Source organism: Oenanthe melanoleuca, chromosome 25, assembly GCF_029582105.1.
Source record: "Oenanthe melanoleuca isolate GR-GAL-2019-014 chromosome 25, OMel1.0, whole genome shotgun sequence".
Classification (NCBI taxonomy): domain Eukaryota; kingdom Metazoa; phylum Chordata; class Aves; order Passeriformes; family Muscicapidae; genus Oenanthe; species Oenanthe melanoleuca.
The window spans coordinates 6,346,229-6,364,285 of NC_079358.1; the positions used below are offsets into that span (position 1 = coordinate 6,346,229).

Sequence of the window (18,057 nt, forward strand, 5' to 3'; positions counted from 1 at the left end):
GTGGTCAGATGGGAAGTCCCGCCCCCAGGTATCCCAGGTGTATCTCAGGTGTAACCAGGTGTATCTCAGGTGTAACCAGGTGTGTCTCACCTGCCCAGGTGTATCTCAGGTGTATCCCAGGTGTGTCTCAGGTGTAACCAGGTGTGTCTCACCTGCCCAGGTGTATCTCAGGTGTATCCCAGGTGTATCCCAGGTGTAACCAGGTGTGTCTCACCTGCCCAGGTGCGCATCGAGGCGCTGGACGAGCGCTGGGCGGGGTCCCTCAGGGTGGGGCTGTGTCAGGTGTATCCCAGGTGTATCTCAGGTGTATCTCAGGTGTAACCAGGTGTGTCTCAGGTATAACCCAGGTGTGTCTCACCTGCCCAGGTGTATCTCAGGTGTGTCTCAGGTGTATCTCAGGTGTAACCAGGTGTATCTCAGGTGTAACCAGGTGTGTCTCACCTGCCCAGGTGTATCCCAGGTGTATCCCAGGTGTATCTCAGGTGTGTCTCAGGTGTATCTCACCTGCCCAGGTGTATCTCAGGTATAACCCAGGTGTGTCTCAGGTGTAACCAGGTGTGTCTCACCTGCCCAGGTGTATCTCAGGTGTAACCAGGTGTGTCTCACCTGCCCAGGTGTATCCCAGGTGTATCTCAGGTGTAACCAGGTGTGTCTCACCTGCCCAGGTGTATCTCAGGTGTATCTCAGGTGTATCCCAGGTGTATCTCAGGTGTCCCCAGGTATCTCAGGTGTAACCAGGTGTGTCTCACCTGCCCAGGTGTGTCTCAGGTGTATCCCAGGTGTGTCTCAGGTGTAACCAGGTGTGTCTCACCTGCCCAGGTGTGTCTCAGGTATAACCCAGGTGTATCTCAGGTGTGTCTCAGGTGTAACCAGGTGTATCTCAGGTGTATCTCAGGTATAACCAGGTGTGTCTCACCTGCCCAGGTGTGTCTCAGGTGTAACCAGGTGTATCTCAGGTGTATCTCAGGTGTATCTCAGGTGTAACCAGGTGTGTCTCACCTGCCCAGGTGTATCTCAGGTGTATCTCAGGTGTATCTCAGGTGTAACCAGGTGTATCTCAGGTGTATCAGGTCTATCCCAGGTGTATCTCAGGTGTAACCAGGTGTGTCTCACCTGCCCAGGTGCGCATCGAGGCGCTGGACGAGCGCTGGGCGGGGTCCCTCAGGGTGGGGCTGTGTCAGGTGTATCTCAGGTGTATCTCAGGTGTGTCCCAGGTGTATCTCAGGTGTATCTCAGGTGTAACCAGGTGTGTCTCACCTGCCCAGGTGTGTCTCAGGTGTATCTCAGGTGTAACCAGGTGTGTCTCACCTGCCCAGGTGTGTCTCAGGTGTACCCAGGTGTATCTCAGGTGTAACCAGGTGTGTCTCAGGTGTAACCAGGTGTGTCTCACCTGCCCAGGTGTATCTCAGGTGTATCTCAGGTGTAACCAGATGTATCTCAGGTGTGTCTCAGGTGTATCCCAGGTGTATCCCAGGTGTAACCAGGTGTGTCTCACCTGCCCAGGTGCGCATCGAGGCGCTGGACGAGCGCTGGGCGGGGTCCCTCAGGGTGGGGCTGTGTCAGGTGTATCTCAGGTGTATCTCAGGTGTATCTCAGGTGTATCTCAGGTGTACTCAGGTGTATACCAGGTGAATCTCAGGTGTATCTCAGGTGTAACCAGGTGTGTCTCAGGTATAACCCAGGTGTGTCTCACCTGCCCAGGTGTATCCCAGGTGTGTCTCAGGTGTATCTCAGGTGTAACCAGGTGTATCTCAGGTGTAACCAGGTGTGTCTCACCTGCCCAGGTGTATCTCAGGTGTATCCCAGGTGTATCTCAGGTGTATCTCAGGTGTAGTCCCAGGTGTATCTCAGGTGTGTCTCAGGTGTAACCAGGTGTGTCTCACCTGCCTAGGTGTATCCCAGGTGTATCTCAGGTGTAACCAGGTGTGTCTCACCTGCCCAGGTGTATCTCAGGTGTAACCAGGTGTGTCTCACCTGCCCAGGTGTATCTCAGGTGTATCTCAGGTGTGTCCCAGGTGTAACCAGGTGTGTCTCACCTGCCCAGGTGTATCTCAGGTATAACCCAGGTGTGTCTCACCTGCCCAGGTGTATCTCAGGTGTATCCCAGGTGTATCTCAGGTGTATCTCAGGTGTGTCTCAGGTGTAACTCAGGTGTGCCCAGGTGTATCTCAGGTGTATCTCAGGTGTATCTCAGGTGTATCTCAGGTGTATCCCAGGTCTGTCTCAGGTGTGTCTCAGGTGTGTCTCAGGTGTAACCAGGTGTGTCTCACCTGCCCAGGTGCGCATCGAGGCGCTGGACGAGCGCTGGGCGGGGTCCCTCCGGGTGGGGCTGTGTCAGGTGTGTCCCAGGTGTATCTCAGGTGTATCTCAGGTGTCTCAGGTGTATCTCAGGTGTATCTCAGGTGTGTCTCAGGTGTAACCAGGTGTGTCTCACCTGCCCAGGTGTATCTCAGGTGTAACCAGGTGTGTCTCACCTGCCCAGGTGTGTCTCAAGTGTGTCTCAGGTGTAACCAGGTGTGTCTCACCTGCCCAGGTGTATCTCAGGTCTATCCCAGGTGTGTCTCAGGTGTATCCCAGGTGTATCTCAGGTGTGTCTCAGGTGTAACCAGGTGTGTCTCACCTGCCCAGGTGTATCTCAGGTGTAACCAGGTGTGTCTCACCTGCCCAGGTGTGTCTCAGGTGTATCTCAGGTGTAACCAGGTGTGTCTCACCTGCCCAGGTGTGTCTCAGGTGTATCTCAGGTGTAACCAGGTGTGTCTCACCTGCCCAGGTGTGTCTCAGGTGTACCCAGGTGTATCTCAGGTGTAACCAGGTGTGTCTCAGGTGTAACCAGGTGTGTCTCACCTGCCCAGGTGTATCTCAGGTGTATCTCAGGTGTAACCCAGGTGTATCTCAGGTGTGTCTCAGGTGTATCCCAGGTGTATCCCAGGTGTAACCAGGTGTGTCTCACCTGCCCAGGTGCGCATCGAGGCGCTGGACGAGCGCTGGGCGGGGTCCCTCAGGGTGGGGCTGTGTCAGGTGTATCCCAGGTGTATCTCAGGTGTATCTCAGGTGTAACCAGGTGAATCTCAGGTATAACCCAGGTGTGTCTCACCTGCCCAGGTGTATCCCAGGTGTGTCTGTGTATCTCAGGTGTAACCAGGTGTGTCTCACCTGCCCAGGTGTATCCCAGGTGTATCTCAGGTGTAACCAGGTGTGTCTCACCTGCCCAGGTGTATCTCAGGTGTAACCAGGTGTGTCTCACCTGCCCAGGTGTATCTCAGGTGTATCTCAGGTGTGTCTCAGGTGTAACCAGGTGTGTCTCACCTGCCCAGGTGTATCTCAGGTGTAACCAGGTGTGTCTCACCTGCCCAGGTGTATCTCAGGTGTATCTCAGGTGTGTCTCAGGTGTATCCCAGGTGTATCTCAGGTGTACCCAGGTGTATCTCAGGTGTAACCAGGTGTGTCTCACGTGCCCAGGTGTATCTCAGGTGTATCTCAGGTGTAACCAGGTGTATCTCAGGTGTGTCTCAGGTGTATCCCAGGTGTATCCCAGGTGTAACCAGGTGTGTCTCACCTGCCCAGGTGTATCTCAGGTGTATCAGGTCTATCCCAGGTGTATCTCAGGTGTAACCAGATGTATCTCAGGTGTGTCCCAGGTGTATCTCAGGTGTATCTCAGGTGTAACCAGGTGTGTCTCACCTGCCCAGGTGCGCATCGAGGCGCTGGACGAGCGCTGGGCGGGGTCCCTCAGGGTGGGGCTGTGTCAGGTGTGTCCCAGGTGTATCTCAGGTGTATCTCAGGTGTATCTCAGGTGTAACCAGGTGTGTCTCAGGTGTATCTCAGGTGTAACCAGGTGTGTCTCAGGTGTAACCAGGTGTGTCTCACCTGCCCAGGTGCGCATCGAGGCGCTGGACGAGCGCTGGGCGGGGTCCCTGCGGGTGGGGCTGTGTCAGGTGTATCTCAGGTGTATCTCAGGTGTATCTCAGGTGTATCCCAGGTGTGTCTCAGGTGTAACCAGGTGTGTCTCAGGTGTAACCAGGTGTGTCTCACCTGCCCAGGTGTGTCTCAGGTGTAACCAGGTGTGTCTCACCTGCCCAGGTGCGCATCGAGGCGCTGGACGAGCGCTGGGCGGGGTCCCTGCGGGTGGGTCTGACGTCGCTGCCCCCCGGGCAGGGCCCCCCCGGCCCCCCCGCCCTGCCCCCCACGCTGCTGGACCTGCCGGCCCCGCCCACCTGGGCCGTCAGCGGGGCCGAGGTGCGGCACGACGGGCGCCAGGTGCGGCACAACTACGGCGTGAGCCTGGACAGGCTGACGGTCAGTGCCGGGGGGGGGGGGGGGGGGACTGGGGGGGGTTTGGGGGCACCTGGGGGGGATTTGGGATCACCTGGGGGTACCTGGGGGGGGGTGGGGGGGTACCTGGGGGTACCTGGGCTCACCTGGGGGCACCTGGGGGGGGTTTGGGGTCACCTGGGGGGGGTTTGGGGGCACCTGGGGTCACCTGGGGGGGGGTGTGGGGGCACCTGGGGGCACCTGGGGGTACCTGGGGGGCACCTGGGGGGGCTTTGGGGGCACCTGGGGGAGTTTGGGGGCACCTGGGGGGGCTGGGGGCACCTGGGGGGGCACCTGGGGCCACCTGGGGGTACCTGGGGGCACCTGGGGGGGGGTGTGGGGGCACCTGGGGGCACCTGGGGGTACCTGGGGGGCACCTGGGGGGCACCTGGGGGGGGGCCTGGGCTCACCTGGGGGGGGGTTTGGGGTCACCTGGGGGGGGGTGTGGGGGCACCTGGGGGGGTTTGGGGGCACCTGGGGGCACCTGGGCTCACCTGGGGGCACCTGGGGGGGGTGTGGGGGCACCTGGGGGGGCACCTGGGGGCACCTGGGGGCACCTGGGGGCACCTGGGGGTACCTGGGGGGCACCTGGGGGAGTTTGGGGTCACCTGGGGGGCACCTGGGGGGGCGCCTGGGGGTACCTGGGGGGGGTTTGGGGGCACCTGGGGGCACCTGGGGGGTGTTTGGGGGGCACCTGGGGGGGGTGTGGGGGGGGTTTGGGGGCACCTGGGGATACCTGGGCTCACCTGGGGGGGGTTTGGGGTCACCTGGGGGGGGTGTGGGGTCACCTGGGGATGATTTGGGGTCACCTGGGGGTGGCTGGGGGGGATTTGGGGAGAGTTTTGGGTATTTTGGGGTGACATTTGGGTATTTTGGGGTGAGTTTTGAGTATTTTTGGGTGAATTTAGGATATTTGGGGAATTTTGGGGGGTATTTTGGGGTGAATTTTCGATATTTTGGGATTTTTGGATATTTTGGGATATTTTGGGGTGAGTTTTGGGATATTTTGAGGTGGATTTTGGATATTTTTGGATATTTTGGGGTGAATTTTGGGTATTTTGGGTCCCTCAGGTCAGGAACTGTCTGGGGACGGTTCTGGGGTGAATTTTGGGATATTTTGGGTTGCCCAGGTCGGGAACTGCCTGGAGATGGTTCTGAGGTGAATTTTGGGATATTTTGGGATGTTTATGGATATTTTTGGATATTTTGGGGTGAATTTTGGGTATTTTGGGGTGAATTTTGGGATATTTTGGATATTTTTGGATATTTTTTGGATATTTTGGGTGTCCCAGGTCGGGAACCGCCTGGGGATGTTTCTGAGGTGAATTTTGGGATATTTTGGATATTTTTGGATATTTTGTGGATATTTTGGGTTGCCCAGGTCGGGAACTGCCTGGAGATGTTTTTGGGGTGAATTTTGGGATATTTTGGGGTTTTTTTTGATGTTTTTGGATATTTTGGGGTGAATTTTGGGATATTTTGGGTTGCCCAGGTCGGGAACCTCCCGGGGATGTTTTTGGGGTGAATTTTGGGATATTTTTGGATATTTTTGGATATTTTGTGGATATTTTGGGTTCCCCAGGTCGGGAACTGCCTGGGGATGTTTTTGGGGTGAATTTTGGGATATTTTGGGGTGAATTTTGGGTATTTTGGGTGCCCCAGGTCGGGAACCGCCTGGGGATGTTTCTGGGGTGAATTTTGGGATATTTTGGATATTTTTGGATATTTTTTGGATATTTTGGGTTGCCCAGGTCGGGAACCGCCTGGGGATGTTTTTGGGGTGAATTTTTGATATTTTTGGGGTTTTTGGATATTTTTGGATATTTTGAGATATTTTGAGGTGAATTTTGGATATTTTGGGTCGCCCAGGTCAGGAACTGCCTGGGGACGGTTCTGAGGTGAATTTTGGGATATTTTGGATATTTTTGGATATTTTTTGGATATTTTGGGTTGCCCAGGTCGGGAACCTCCCGGGGACGTTTTTGGGGTGAATTTTGGGATATTTTGGATATTTTTGGATATTTTGGGTGCCCAGGTCGGGAACCTCCCGGGGATGTTTTTGGGGTGAATTTTGGGATATTTTGGGGGTTTTTTTGATTTTTTTGGATATTTTGGGGTGAATTTTGGATATTTTGGGTCCCTCAGGTCAGGAACCGCCCGGGGATGTTTCTGGGGTGAATTTTGGGATATTTTGGATATTTTTGGATATTTTTGGATATTTTGGGTTGCCCAGGTCGGGAACTGCCTGGGGATGTTTTTGGGGTGAATTTTGGGATATTTTGGGATATTTTTTGGATATTTTGGGTTGCCCAGGTTGGGAACCGCCTGGGGATGTTTCTGAGGTGAATTTTGGGATATTTTGGGTTTTTTTTGGATGTTTTTGGATATTTTGGGGTGAATTTTGGATATTTTGGGTGCCCAGGTCGGGAACCGCCTGGGGATGTTTTTGGGGTGAATTTTGGGATATTTTCGGGGTGATTTGGGATATTTTGGGGTGAATTTAGATGTTTTTGGATATTTTGGGATATTTTGGATATTTTGGGATAATTTGTGGATATTTTGGGTTGCCCAGGTCGGGAACCGCCTGGGGATGGTTCTGAGGTGAATTTTGGGATATTTTGGGATATTTTTTGGATATTTTGGGTTGCCCAGGTCGGGAACTGCCTGGGGACGGTTCTGAGGTGAATTTTGGGATATTTTGGATATTTTTGGATATTTTTTGGATATTTTGGGTGCCCCAGGTCGGGAACCACCCGGGGATGTTTTTGGGGTGAATTTTGGGATATTTTGGGATATTTTTGGATATTTTGGGGTGAATTTTGGGATATTTTGGGATGAATTTTGGGATATTTTGGGTGAATTTTGGGATTTTTGGATATTTTTGGGATAATTTTGGGATATTTTGGATACTTTTGGATATTTTGGGTGCCCCAGGACGGGAACTGCCTGGGGATGTTTTTGGGGTAAATTTTGGGATATTTTGGGGTGAATTTTGGGATATTTTGGATATTTTGGGATATTTTGGGTTGCCCAGGTCAGGAACCGCCTGGGGATGGTTCTGAGGTGAATTTTGGGATATTTTGGGATATATTTGGATATTTTGGGATATTTTAGGATGAATTTTGGGTATTTTGGGTCCCTCAGGTCAGGAACTGCCTGGGGATGTTTTTGGGGTGAATTTTGGGATATTTTGGGGTTTTTTTGGATGTTTTTGGATATTTTGGGGTGAATTTTGGATATTTTGGGTTGCCCAGGTCGGGAACCGCCCGGGGATGTTTTTGGGGTGAATTTTGGGTATTTTGGGGTGAATTTTGGGATATTTTGGATATTTTTGGATATTTTTGGATATTTTGGGTTGCCCAGGTCGGGAACCGCCTGGGGATGTTTTTGGGGTGAATTTTGGGATATTTTGGGGTTTTTTTGGATATTTTTGGATATTTTGGGGTGAATTTTGGATATTTTGGGTTGCCCCAGGTCGGGAACTGCCTGGGGATGTTTTTGGGGTGAATTTTCGATATTTTGGGGTTTTTTTGATATTTTTTGATGTTTTGGGATATTTTGGGGTGAATTTTGGGTATTTCGGGTTGCCCAGGTCGGGAACCGCCTGGGGATCCGGCGCGGGGCCGACGACTCGATGCACCTGGTGGTGGACGGGCAGGACATGGGACCTGCAGCCACGGGCGTGGCCAAGGTGAGCACACCTGGGGGGGTAAATACACCTGGGGGGTAAATACACACCTGGGGGGTAAATACACCTGGGGGGTAAATACACACCTGGGGGGTAAATACACCTGGGGGGTAAATACACACCTGGGGGGGTAAATACACCTGGGGGGTAAATACACCTGGGGGGTAAATACACCTGGGGGGGTAAATACACCTGGGGGGGTAAATACACACCTGGGGGGTAAATACACCTGGGGGGTAAATACACCTGGGGGGGTAAATACACCTGGGGGGTAAATACACCTGGGGGGGTAAATACACCTGGGGGGTAAATACACCTGGGGGGTAAATACACCTGGGGGGGTAAATACACACCTGGGGGGTAAATACACCTGGGGGGTAAATACACCTGGGGGGGTAAATACACCTGGGGGGTAAATACACCTGGGGGGGTAAATACACCTGGGGGGTAAATACACACCTGGGGGGTAAATACACCTGGGGGGTAAATACACACCTGGGGACACCTGGGCACACCTGGGGCACACCTGGGAGGGATTAACCCCACCCCCACCTGCGTGACGTCACACCCAACCCCTCCCCCATCACTTACTGTGGCGGGACGGGGCCGTGACGTCACGCCCCGCCCCCCGTGACGTCACGCCCCGCCCCCCATGACGTCACAGAACGCCTTCGTGGCCCTGGACCTGTACGGGCGCGTCACCGCCGTGTCCATCGTCAGCGCGGGGGGAGGGGCGGCCGGGGGGGGCGGCGACGGCCCCTCCCCCACCCCCTCCCCCACCCCCAGCCCCTCCCCCAGCGACCCCCAGCCCCTCCCCCCGCCCGGCGGGGAGGGCGGAGAGTGGGTGAGGAAATGGGGGGGGACTGAGATGAACTGGGAGGGACTGGGACGGACTGGGAGGGAACTGGGAGGGACTGGGCTGGGCTGGGATGAACTGGGAGGAACTGGTTTATACTGGGAGGGACTGGGATGGTCTGGGAGGGACACAGGGGGGCTGTGGTTGCATGGGGGGAGGGGATTTTGATCTTCCCAGTCCTCCCCAAAACCCCCCTGAGACCCCAAAACCCCCCTGTGACCCCCCCCAAATTCCACTCTGACCCCCCCAAACCCCCCTGTGACCTCCCCAAACTCCCATGAGAGCCCCCAAATTCCACTCTGATCCCCCCAAGTTCCTCTGTGACCCCCCCCAAACCCCTCTGAGACCCCCCCTGTGACCCCCAAACCCCCCTGAGAGCTCCCCCAAATTCCACTCTGATCCCCCCAAATTCCCCCCAGTGACCCCCAGGGCCCGCCCACGTTCCTGGGCTGCCACAGCCAAACCAAAACCCCTCTAAACCCCCCAAAATTCCACTCTGACCCCCCCCAAATCCCTCTGTGACCCCCCTGAGACCCCCCCCCAGTAACCCCAGACCCCCCAGTGACCCCAAATTCCACTCTGACCCCCCCAAACCCCCCTGTTTCCCCCCCATTCCCCCCAGGGCCCGCCCACGTTCCTGGGCTGCCACGGCTGGAACAAAACCCCTTCAAAGCCCCCAAAACCCCCCAGTGACCCCCCCAAATTCCCCCCTGAGACCCCCAAACCCCTTTGTGACCCCAGACCCCCCAGTGAACCCCAAACCCCCCAGTGACCCCCCCAAACCCCTCTGTGACCCCCCTGTGACCCCCCCAGTGACCCCCCCAAATTCCCCCCTGAGACCCCCAAACCCCCCAAAACCCCCCAATGACCCCCAAACCCCCCAGTGACCCCCCCAGTGAACCCCAAATTCCCCCATGTCCCCCAGGGCCCCCCCACGTTCCTGGGCTGCCACGGCAGGAACAAAACCCCTTCAAACCCCCCAAAATTCCACTCTGACCCCCCCAAATCCCTCTGTGACCCCAAATTTCCCCCTGTGACCCCCCTCAGTGACCCCCCCAGTAACCCCAGACCCCCCCAGTGAACCCCAAATTCCCCCCAGTGACCCCCCCTGTGCCCCCCAATCCCCCCAGGGTCCCCCCACGTTCCTGGGCTGCCACGGCAGGAACAAAACCCCCCTGTGACCCCCCCAGTGACCCCCAAACCCCCCAAATTCCCCCCAGTGACCCCCCCTGTGCCCCCCAATCCCCCAGGGCCCCCCCACGTTCCTGGGCTGCCACGGCCGGAACAAAACCCCTTCAAACCCCCCTGTGTGCCCCCCAAACCCCCCTGTGACCCCCCCAAATTCCCCCCAGTGACCCCCCAGTGACCCCCCTGTGACCCCCCTGTTTCCCCCCCAGGGCCCCCCCACGTTCCTGGGCTGCCACGGCCGGAACAAAACCCCTTCAAACCCCCCAAAACCCCCCAGTGACCCCCCCAAATTCCACTCTGACCCCCCCAAATTCCCCTGTGTGACCCCCCCTGTGCCCCCCAATGCCCCCCAGGGTCCCCCCACGTTCCTGGGCTGCCACGGCCGGAACATCGCTCTGTCCAACGGCTCCCGCACGGCCACGCGCGTCTCCAGCTACAACCAGGGGCTGGTGCTGGTGGGGCGGCCCCTGCGGCCCCAACGGCTCCTGCAGGTACCGGGACGGGGACGGGGACGGGGGGCGGCAGCTGGGAGGGGGTGATGTCATCAGAGACGTGGTGATGTCATCAGGGAGGGGGTGACGTCATCGGGGAGGGGGTGACGTCATCACAGGAGGGAGGGGGTGATGTCAGCAGAAAGGGGATGATGTCATCAGGGAGGGGGTGACGTCAGCAGGGAGGGGGGGGTGACATCATCACCGCTGGGAGGGGGTGACGTCATTGGGGAGGTGGTGGCATCATCACAGCAGGGAGGGGTGATGTCATCAGGGAGGCGGTGACGTCAGCAGGGAGGGGGTGACATCATCACTGTTGGGAGGGGGTGATGTCATCAGAGACGTGGTGACGTCAGCAGGGAGGGGGTGACATCATCACTGTTGGGAGGGGGGTGATGTCATCGGGGAGGGGGTGACGTCATCACTGCTGGGAGGGGGTGATGTCATCACAGCAGAGAGGAGATGATGTCAGCACGGCAGGGAGGGAATGACGTCATCACAGCCGGGAACAAGTGACGTCATCACAGCTGGGAGGGGATGATGTCAGCACAGCGGGGACAGGGGTGACGTCATCAGGGAGGGGGTGATGTCATCACAGCAGGGAGTGGTTCATGTCATCACAGCAGGGAACGGGTGACGTCATCACAGCTGGGAGGGGGTGACGTCAGCAGGGAGGGGGTGATGTCATAGGGGCGGCGGTGGCGCAGTAGGGAATGGTGGTGGGGGATTTGGGGGGGTGGTGATGTCACTGGGAGTAGTGGTGATGTCATAAGTAACGGTGGGGATGTCATCATGGGTGGCGGTGATGTCATAGGCAGCGGCCAATAGGAGAACAAGGAGGTGGTGATGTCATTGGAGATGGTGGCGGTGATGTCATAGGGAATGGTCAGTGGGGATCAGGGACTTCTGTGATGTCATCGTGGGTGGTGATGTCGTCGTGGATGGCGATGATGTCATGGATGGCGATGATGTCATAGGCAGTGGCCAATGGGAGAACAAGGAGGTGGTGATGTCATTGGAGGTGGTGGTGATGTCACAGCGAGTGTCACAGTGATGTCATCTGGCCGGGTGACGATGTCATAGAGAGCAGCCAATGGGAGCTTGGGGAGGTGGTGATGTCATAGGGAGTGACCAATAGGGGGCAGGTAGCTGGTGATGTCATAGGGGATCTGCCAATGGGGGCTGTGTGTGACATCATCGGGGTCTGTGTGCGATGGGCGGGCACCGATGACGTCACCGGGCTGTGATGACGTCACCGCTGACGTCACAGGCGCAGATCGACGCGCTGAACCCGCAGTGGGGCTGATTTGGGGGTGGGGAAGGTTGGGATGGTTTGGGGGGGGCTCTGTGTGACATCATCGGGGTCTGTGTGCGACGGGCGCGCACCGATGACGTCACCGCCTGTCTGATGACATCACCGCTGACGTCACAGGTGCAGATCGACGCGCTGAACCCGCAGTGGAGCTCCTCGCTGGCCCTGGGGGTGACGGGGGCGCCCCCCGGCCGCTCCCCCCTGCCCGCCTGCGCCCACGGCCTGAAGCGGCCGGCCTGGATCCTGCAGCGACGGGCCGTGTTCCACAACGGCAGGAAGGTCAGGGACATCCCATAATAACCCTGAAACCATCCCTGAAACATCCCAAAAATATCCCAAAAATATCCTGAAATCATCACAAAAATATCCCAAAAATATCCCCCCGTTCCCGGCCTGGATCCTGCAGAGACGGGCCGTGTTCCACAACGGCAGGAAGGTCAGGGACATCCCATAATAACCCTGAAACATCCCATAATAACCCTGAAACCATCCCTAAAATATCCCAAAAATATCCCCAAAAATATCCCTAAAATATCCCCCCGTTCCCGGCCTGGATCCTGCAGAGACGGGCCGTGTTCCACAACGGCAGGAAGGTCTGGGACATCCCATAATAACCCTGAAACCATCCCTGAAACATCCCAAAAATATCCCCAAAAATATCCCCAAAAAAATCCCAAAAATATCCCCCAAAAAATCCCCAAAATATTCCAAAATATCCCAAAATATCACACCAAAAATATCCCAAAACTACCCCCAAAATATCCCCAAAAATATTCCAAAATGATCCCAAAAATAACCCAAAATATCCCAAAAATAACCCAAAAAATATCCAGAAACCATCCCCAAAAAAAATACCCCAAAATATCCCAAAATATCCCAAAATATCCCAAAAATATCCAAAATTTCACTCCTGACCCCCCAAATTTGTCACTTTTTCCCCCCCAGGTTCGTGATCTTCCAGGACCCAGCCTGAAGCTGCTCCCTGCCGGGACTGGAACCCCCAAAACTCCCCTAAAACCCCCCCAAAACCCCCTAAAATCCTGTCAAATCCCCCTAAATCACCCCAAATTTCACTCCTGACCCCCCAATTTTGCCCTAAGACCCCAAATTTATCCATATTTCCCCCCCAGGTTCGTGACCTTCCAGGACCCAGCCTGGAGCTGCTCCCTGCCGGGACTGGGACCCCCAAAACCCCCCAGAATCCCCCAAAATCCCCCCAAAATCCCTCCAAAACCCCCCAAATTTCACTCCTGACCCCCCAAATTTTCCATTTACCCCCCCAGGTTCGTGACCTTCCAGGACCCAGCCTGGAGCTGCTCCCTGCCGGGACCCTGCTGGGGCTGGGACCCCCAAAATCCCCTAAAATCCCCCCCAAAACACCCCAAAATCCCCCAAATTTCACTTCTGACCCTCCCAGATTTCACTCCTGACCCCCCAATTTTTGCCCTAAGACCCCAAATTTCTCCCTTTTTCCCCCCCAGGTTCGTGAGCTGCCAGGACCCAGCCTGGAGCTGCTCCCTGCCGGGACCCTGCTGGGGCTGGGATCCCCAAAACCCCAAAAAATCCCCCCAAAAACCCCCAAAATCCCCCAAAATCCCCCTCAAATCCCCCCAAATTTCACCCCTGACCCCCCAAATGTTTCATTCTGCCCCCCCAGGTTCGTGACCTGCCAGGACCCAGCCTGGAGCTGCTCCCTGCCGGGACCCTGCTGGGGCTGCTGGTGGACGGGGGGGGGCGGCTCCACCTGTTCATCAACGGCCGCGACCAGGGCGCCGTGGCCGGGGGGGTGCCCAGCCCCTGCTACGTCCTGCTGGACCTCTACGGGCAGTGCCAGCAGGTGAGGGGGCACCCCAAAAATCAGGGACCCCAAAAACCCCAAAAAAACCCAAAAAAACCCCAAAAAAACCCAAAAAAACCCGGGAATTGGGGACCCCAGAAAACCCCGAAAATCAGGAACCCCAAAAATCCCAAAGAAACCCCCCCAGACACACCTGGGCACCTCTATGGGCAGTGCCAGCAGGTGAGGGGGCACCCCAAAAATCAGGGACCCCAAAAAAACCCCAAAAAACCCAAAAAACCCCAAAAAAACAAAAAAAAACCGGAAATTTGGGACCCCGGAAAACCTCGAAAATCAGGGAACCCCAAAAAACCCAAAGAAACCCCCCCAGACACACCTGGGCACCTCTATGGGCAGTGCCAGCAGGTGAGGGGGCACCCCAAAAATCAGGGACCCCGAAAAACCCAAAAATCCCAAAAAAAATGGGAATTGGGGACCCCAAAAAACCCCGAAAATCAGGGACCCCAAAAATCCCCTTAGAAACCCCCCCAGATACACCTGGGCACACCTGGGCACCTCTATGGGCAGTGCCAGCAGGTGAGGGGGGCACCCCAAAATCCAGGGACCCCAAAAAACCTGAAAATCCCAAAAAAAACGGGAATTGGGGACCCCAGAAAACCCCGGAAATCAGGGAACTCAAAAAATCCCAAAAATCCCAAAAAACCCCAAAAAAACCCAAAAAAACCCGGAAATTTGGGACCCCAGAAAACCCGAAAATCAGGGACCCCAAAAATCCCAAAAAACCCCAAAAAAACAAAAAAAAAACGGGAATTGGGGACCCCAAAAAACCTCGAAAATCAGGGACCCCAAAAATCCCAAAAAACCCCAAAAAAACCCAAAAAAACCCAGAAATTTGGGACCCCAGAAAACCCCGAAAATCAGGGAACCCCAAAAATCCCCTTGGAAACCCCCCCAGACACACCTGGGCACCTCTATGGGCAGTGCCAGCAGGTGAGGGGGCACCCCAAAATCAGGGACCCCAAAAAATCCCAGAAATCCCAAAAAAACCCCAAAAAAACAAAAAAAAACCGGAAATTTGGGACCCCGGAAAACCTCGAAAATCAGGGACCCCAAAAAATCCCAAAAATCCCAAAAAACCCCAAAAAAACCCAAAAAACCCGGAAATTTGGGACCCCAAAAAAACCCAAAAAACCCCAAAAAAACCCCAAAAAAACCCGGAAATTTGGGACCCCAGAAAACCCGAAAATCAGGGACCCCAAAAATCCCAAAAAACCCCAAAAAAACCCCAAAAAAACCCAAAAAAAACCGGAAATTTGGGACCCCGGAAAACCTCGAAAATCAGGGACCCCAAAAAATCCCAAAAATCCCAAAAAACCCCAAAAAAACCCAAAAAACCCGGAAATTTGGGACCCCAAAAAAACCCCAAAAAACCCAAAAAACCCCAAAAAACCCCAAAAAAAACCGGAAATTTGGGACCCCGGAAAACCCGAAAATCAGGGACCCCAAAAAAATCCCAGAAATGAGGGAACCCAAAAATCCTCTCAGACACACCTGGGCACACCTGGGCACCTCTACGGGCAGTGCCAGCAGGTGAGGGGGCACCCCAAAAATCAGGGACCCCGAAAAACCCCAAAAAAAACCCCAAAAAAAACAAAAAAAAACCGGAAATTTGGGACCCCAGAAAACCCCAAAAATCAGGGACCCCAAAAAAATCCCAGAAATGAGGGAACCCAAAAAACCCAAAAAAAACCCCCCCAAAAAAAACCCCAAAAAACCCCGAAATTCAGGGACCCCAAAAATCCAAAAAAAACCCCGAAAACCCCAAAAAAACCCGGGAATTGGGGACCCCAAAAAAACCCTAAAAATCCCAGAAATCAGGGACCCCAAAAAACCAAATAAAAAACCCCAAAAAAACCCCGAAATTCAGGGACCCCCAAAAATCAAAAAAAACCCCAAAAAAACCAAAAATCAGGGACCCAAAAAAACCCCAAAAAAATCCCAAAAAATCTGAAAATCAGGGACCTCAAAAAAACCCCAAAAAAACCGAAAATTGGGGACCCCAAAAATCCCAAAAAAACCCCGAAAAACCCCAAAAAAACCTGGGAATTGGAGACCCCAAAAAAACCCAAAAATCCCAGAAATCAGGGACCCCAAAAAACCCAAAAAAACCCCAAAAAAAACCCCCAAAAAAAAAACCCCAAAAACACCCCGAAATTCAGGGAACCCAAAAATCCCAAAAAAAACCCAAAATCCCCAAAAAAACCAAAAATCAGGGACCCCAAAAAACCCCCAAAAATCCAAAAAAAAACCTCAAAAACCCCCGAAAATTCAGGGACCCCAAAAATCCAAATCTGGGCACCCCCAAAATTTCGCAGGACCCCCCAAAAAAGGGTTTGGGGACCCCAAAAAGGGACAGGGGACCCCAGAATGTTTTGGGGCCCCCCCAGATTTGCGTCCCCTCCCCCCCCAGGTGACGATCGTGGCCGAGGGTCCGGCCGGGGGCCCCTCCCCCACCGGGGACCCCCGGAGCCGCGGGGACGTGGAGAAGGCGGATGTGGTGGATGGTGAGGGACCCCCAAAACGGGACCCCGAAACGGGACCCCGAAACGGGGACCCCAAAAACAGGGGGAGCCCGAAACGGGGGGACCCCAAAAACGGGGGGACCCAAAACGGGGGGACCCCGAAATCTGGGGAGTGGGATCCCAAAAATGGGGGGACCCCGAAAACGGGGGGAGCCCGAAAATGGGGGGACCCCAAAACGGGGGGGACACCAAAATGGGGGGAGACCGAAAATGGGAGGGACCCTAAAAAGGGGGATGGGAGGGGAGGGGACCCCAAAAACGGGGGGACCACAAAAACGGGGGGGGACCCAAAAATGGGGGGACCCAAAAATCTGGGGAGTGGGATCCCAAAAATGGGGGGACCCCGAAAATGGGGGGACACCAAAAACGGGGGGACCACAAACGGGGGGGGCCCCAAAAATGGGGGGACCCCGAAACGGGGGAACCCCAAAAATGGGGGGACCCCAAAAACGGGGGACCCTGAAAATGGGGGGGACCCAAAAATCTGGGGAGTGGGATCCCAAAAACGGGGGGTGGGAGGGGATGGGACCCCAAAAACGGGGAGCCCAAAACCGGGGGGTCCAAAAACGGGGACCCCGAAAAGGGGGACACCAAAAAATGGGGGACACCAAAAACGGGGGGACCCCAAAAACGGGGACCCCGAAAATGGGGGAGCCCAAAAACGGGGTGGGGTTGGGAGGGGATCCAAAAATTTGGGGTTGGGAGGGGGATGGGACCCCAAAAACTGGGGGTGGGAGGGGCTGGGACCCCAAAAACGGGGGGACCCCAAAAACGGGGGGTGGGAGGGGAGGGGATCCAAAAATTTGGGGGGGGGTTGGGTGGTGGAAATTCGGGAGTGACCCCAAAATTTTGGGGCTGGGACCCCAAAAATGGGGGGTGGGGGAACTTTGAAATTTGGGGGGTTTGGGAGAGGCTGGGACCCCAAAAATTTGGGGGGGGGTGACCTTGAAATTTGGGGGGTTGGGACCCCAAAATTTGAGGGGGGTGACCCCAAAATTTGGGGGGTTGGGACCCCAAAATTTGGGGGGTTGGGACCCCAAAATTTGGGGGGGGGGTGACCCCAAAATTTGAGGCCCTGGGAAGGACCCGAACCCCAAATTTTTTTTGGGGAAAAAAAAAAAAAAAAATCGAGAATTCAAATCCAATTTTTGGGGCTCGGGAAGGTCCTGGAAGATCCAAATTTTTTTTGGGGGGGGGGGTTTGGGGACCCCCCGAATTTTTTTTGGGGGGGGTCCTGAGCCGCCCCTCCCCCCCCAGGGGTGAAGGAGAGCCTGAGTTGGGGTCCCCCCGCCCCCCCCCAGCCCTGCCCCTACCAACTGCTCTGCGCTCGCTTCAAGGACCTGCTGCTGCTGCCAGGTGGGGCCTGAAATAAATTTGGGGGGTCCTAAAATAAATTTGGGGGGTCCTAAAAAAATTTGGGGGGTCTGGGGGGTCCTAAAAAAATTTTTTGGGGGGTTTGGGGGTCCTAAAAAAATTTTTCGGGGGGTTTGGGGGTTCTAAAATAAATTTTTGGGGGCTTGGAGGGGTAAAAAAATAAATTTGGGGGGGGTCCTAAAAAAATTTGGGGGGTCTGGGGGAGTCCTAAAAAAAATTTCAGGGGGTTTGGGGGTCCTAAAATAAATTTAGGGGGGGTTGGAGGGGTCAAAAAATAAATTTGGGGGGTTCTAAAATAAATTTGGGGGGTCCTAAAAAAAAATTTGGGGGGGTTTGAGGGTTCTAAAATAAATTTTTGGGGGGTTGGAAGGGTCAAAAAATAAATTTGGGGGGTCCTAAAAAAATTTGGGGGGGTTTGGGGGTTCTAAAATAAATTTTTGGGGGGTTGGAAGGGTCA

At 55.1% G+C, this 18,057-nt stretch overlaps 1 protein-coding gene across 1 annotated transcript in view; it reads left to right on the top strand.

Annotated features, from left to right (window-relative positions):
• Positions 1–17,593, top strand: part of LOC130263357 (neuralized-like protein 4) — a 35,832-nt gene extending 18,239 nt beyond the window's left edge. Inside the window, exons 12-19 of the mRNA XM_056510863.1 lie at positions 4,081–4,296; positions 7,904–8,002; positions 8,664–8,843; positions 10,397–10,534; positions 11,967–12,125; positions 13,504–13,683; positions 16,115–16,208; positions 17,484–17,593. Of these exons, the coding sequence (XP_056366838.1) occupies positions 4,081–4,296; positions 7,904–8,002; positions 8,664–8,843; positions 10,397–10,534; positions 11,967–12,125; positions 13,504–13,683; positions 16,115–16,208; positions 17,484–17,593 (1,176 nt within the window). The remainder of the gene's footprint in view (positions 1–4,080; positions 4,297–7,903; positions 8,003–8,663; positions 8,844–10,396; positions 10,535–11,966; positions 12,126–13,503; positions 13,684–16,114; positions 16,209–17,483) is intronic.
• The last annotated feature ends 464 nt before the right edge of the window (positions 17,594–18,057 follow it).